This window comes from Morone saxatilis, unplaced genomic scaffold, assembly GCF_004916995.1.
Source record: "Morone saxatilis isolate NCDOM2014 unplaced genomic scaffold, NCSU_SB_2.0 Contig22, whole genome shotgun sequence".
Classification (NCBI taxonomy): domain Eukaryota; kingdom Metazoa; phylum Chordata; class Actinopteri; family Moronidae; genus Morone; species Morone saxatilis.
The window spans coordinates 15,409,575-15,413,282 of record NW_023339785.1 but is presented as its reverse complement, the minus strand read 5'-3'; the positions used below and the strand labels follow the sequence as shown (position 1 = coordinate 15,413,282).

The window sequence follows — 3,708 nt, the reverse complement described above, 5'->3', positions numbered from 1 at the left end:
ACAGATCATACCTCAGAATAAGACAGTGGTGCATCCACTGCAGGAGGAATGTGTATCTGCAGAGTGAAGTGACACATAATACATTAGTAGAAGCTAGGGAAGCGAATAAACAAGGGAGGGGAAGTTCTCTCTATGAAATGCAACACACACTAACCAATGGACCAGTCAAAGTATAAGATATAAATGTTTTTTGAGGAAGAAAATGCATCCAACACATGTGTTAGGCCTCAAGGCTACACACAATAAGCCACATTTCACCTTTAATCTAAAGAAACACAATAGCACAAACAACACACTGGAGAGCTACTAAGAAATCCCAATTTGTTCTGTAAATATATGTGACATGAACAACAGATCATACCTCAGAATAAGACGGCGGTGCATCCACTGCAGGAGGATTATGTATCTGCAGAGTGAAGTGACACATAACACATTAGTAGAAGCTAGGGAAGCGAATAAACAAGAAAGGAGGAGTTCTCTCTATGAAATGCAACACACACTAACCAATGGACCAGTCGGAGCATACGAGGGCAGAGCAGGGTAGTGTGTTTCAGCAGGAGGACTCAGTGGTTCTCTGATCGGTCCAACAGGCTTATGTTCATACTGCAGGTCGAATTAAACAGAAACACAATATGCACATAGTATCAACAGCAGGACATGTAACTTTACATCAATGTACACACACAGAAGTGTCAGGTAACTTTAATGCAGAATGCGTTCACCTGACGGGGCTGCACTACAGGCTCCTCATCCGGAGTCTCAGGTTCGTCACTTTTGGAGGAGCTCTTTCCACAGCAGCAGTGCTTCAAGCAGCCACAGCAGCCCATTACAATAAAGAAAATACCAAGTCCAACACCGATTGGAGATGTATCAGAAGATGCTGCTGAAACAATAAGTTTAAATTAGTCGAAAAAATGTATTGGCAACAAAAACTGGGATAATTGATTAATCATGTATGTATATCTGTAATCAATAACAGTCATCTGACACTTATTCTAAAACACACAGGTTACTTACACTCCACTTCCAGTGTCGCCTCTAAGGCTGTATGGCCATTTTGATCTACGCCCAGATAGCGCCCGCTGCATGCCGTTTCGGCATATTTTAGTTGAAGGCTACATGGCCTTAACATCTCCCACTCTGCGCATTGAGATTTATCGAAATACAGCCGCACGCCATTCTTGACCATGTCAGTCCCTCTTTCGTCACCTTCTTGGAAGAACTGAATGTTGCAGGAGTTTAATTCCAGGGGGAAAACGAACTTGATCATGTTACCAGGTTGCGGTTTATACAACTTCTTTATTGCTGGAAGAGAGGACACACAAGACAGAGCATATCAAAGTGATTATCAACCCAAAATCTTTTGAGCAGCAAACAACCTGTTTATTCTTGGTTCTTAGTGTGAGTTTCTAGGTTTTTCTTTCACATGGCACTGCACCTGTGATTGTCCTAAAAGAATCGCCCAACATTTTCATAAAAAATATTCACTTTCTTGCAGAGAGTTAGATGAGAATGTCAATACCTCACTCCTTTTTGTATGGTGACTATAAAGCCGATGGTTAGCTTAGCATGGCACAGAAAGTGGAAACACCTAATCCTGTCCGGCATAAAACTCCCGCTAAAACTGCAGCTTGTCATCAAGTTTTACAAGGGCTGGTAGATAGATTTTTGTTACCTTTAGGTTAGCCCTGTTTCCAGTCTTTGTGCTAAGCTAAGCTAATCGTATCTTCATATTAACTGTACAGATATGAGAGAGCAGCTTCAATCATTTCATCTAACTCTCAGCAGGAAGTGAATAACCAACGTTCCCAAAAATGGGGAACTGTTCCTTTAAATTCATGTCAGGTACGTTGGACCTCAATGAAGATAAGTTTCCATCCATATGCTCACTTTCCAAAACATTTGTATCTTAGTCGTAGTAAGTAAGTAGGTACACTACAATTACGCTGCAGAAGTGATTTGTAATGACTTTTTGATGCTTTTGAACCCAAGCTGTTGTATTCTGTGAAGGATCAAACTACTTGGGGTTTAGGTAAGAAAGTTAAGAAACTGATTCTGAAGTATTCAGATTGAATCACTTATAAAAGCTGAGACTGTTGAATCTCCGTCTCGAACAAGCTGACACAAAGTATTGACACTAACACAGATAAAACTCTCATCCTACATTCAGTTCATACTACAGATAGGTTGAGTATAAACACCAGAGGTGGGACCAAGTCATTATTTTGCAAGTCACTAGTAAATCTCAAGTGCCAAGTCAAGTTCCAGGTCCCAAACCTTGAGTTTCAAGTCCAAAACAAGTCGTAATCTGCTCTTCACCAAATAAAATGCCATTTTAACAAAACAATGAACAAAACAAAATTCTCTTTAGTCATTTTTTTTTTTTTTTTTTTACAAATTGGCCCTCAGTTATACGAAATGTTTAGTTTCTTTATGGTTCTCTCCTGCAACTTGACTGGGTGCAGTCAGGTCGGTTCAAACAAAGTAGAACTGAACATCGTCTTGCTGGGAATTAACAGAGTTTAAGTCAGTTGAAATGAATTGATTTGTGGCACCCATTTTAAATAACATACTTTTAAAACTTTTGGCTTGGGGGGACGTATCAAGTATTTTCAGGTCAAAAGAGTTCAAGTGAAGTCACAAGTCATAAAGACTTTAGAGTTCAAAATAAATCAAATACAGTCTTCTCTTTAGGTTGACTATCGTGCATTTTAGAGTTATTTAAGTTAGTTAGTTAGTATTAACTTGAGCCATAAGGCCATGCACCAGTATAAAAAACTGTGGGACCATGACATTTTTAGTTGATGTTATTTAGTATTTTGACCTACAGTTGGTATAATATCACACTTAAAAGGTCCAAACTACCAAGTGAAGAGTTATACAGTCACAGTGTCTTGACAAAAAGAAGAAAGGAAAGAAAGGAAATGAGATAAATTGAGAATTGATAAGAATCCTCACCTACAACCCTAATGTATGTGTAAGATAAACTGAGCCCATGTTTGTCTTTTGTTCTGTAGCCACCACTGTCTCCCTGGGTTGAATTATATATCATAAAGTAGTTGCCCATCTCCTTCCTCCTTTGGTCCTCTTGGGCTGAGGGGTCATCACGCTTCCACAAGATTATCACATCGGAGCTGTCGATCGGGGTGAACTCCAGTGATACAGCCGTTGTGGACAGCCATATTCTGATTGTGTCCCCATAGTCCTCCTCATGAATTGTGATGCCTAGAGAAGAAGTCAACAGAAAAACACTGAATGCAAATCTTGTGAACGTCAACAAAGACCTTTTTTTTTTGCATTGTTTTTCTATTATTATTTCTATTCATTATCTAGTTCAACTATTTGAACATGCAGCTGTATGTTAGTTAATAATGTAAAGTTTGTTATAAGGAAGTCCTACATTAAAAACTCTTCTTGAGTAAAAAGTACACTACTGGTGAACTACTAGTACAAGTATTTTTCAGCTAAATGTACTATATGCAGTAAAAGTGCTTATTATGTGAAATGGCCGCCGGAAATTGTTATAACAAATTATTGTTGTGCAACATAATAACAAATATAATCTGTTTCCGTTTTGTTGCGGCACAAGTTACTGTAGTGGGAAAATGCATTCAGGAATAAGGTTCTGTGAACATGAAGCAAACTATATTATGTTGTGTTATTCCATGTTTAATTGTACAGGCTTACAGTATAATATTTTATGTTCAT

At 38.5% G+C, this 3,708-nt stretch overlaps 1 protein-coding gene across 4 annotated transcripts in view; it reads right to left on the bottom strand.

The window, feature by feature from the left end:
- The window catches only part of LOC118334113, a 6,327-nt gene extending 2,625 nt beyond the window's left edge, over positions 1-3,702 (bottom strand). Inside the window, exons 1-6 of one of the 4 annotated variants that reach the window (XM_035669940.1) lie at positions 2,959-3,702; positions 1,018-1,305; positions 723-883; positions 505-603; positions 362-406; positions 12-56 (exon numbers count right to left, since the gene is read on the bottom strand). In XM_035669940.1, coding sequence (XP_035525833.1) covers positions 12-56; positions 362-406; positions 505-603; positions 723-883; positions 1,018-1,305; positions 2,959-3,067 — 747 coding nt within the window. In that variant the 5' untranslated portion in view covers positions 3,068-3,702. The remainder of the gene's footprint in view (positions 1-11; positions 57-361; positions 407-504; positions 604-722; positions 884-1,017; positions 1,306-2,958) is intronic. The other 3 variants (XM_035669941.1, XM_035669943.1, XM_035669942.1) reach the window with 3 other exon arrangements.
- Between the last annotated feature and the right edge of the window lie 6 nt (positions 3,703-3,708).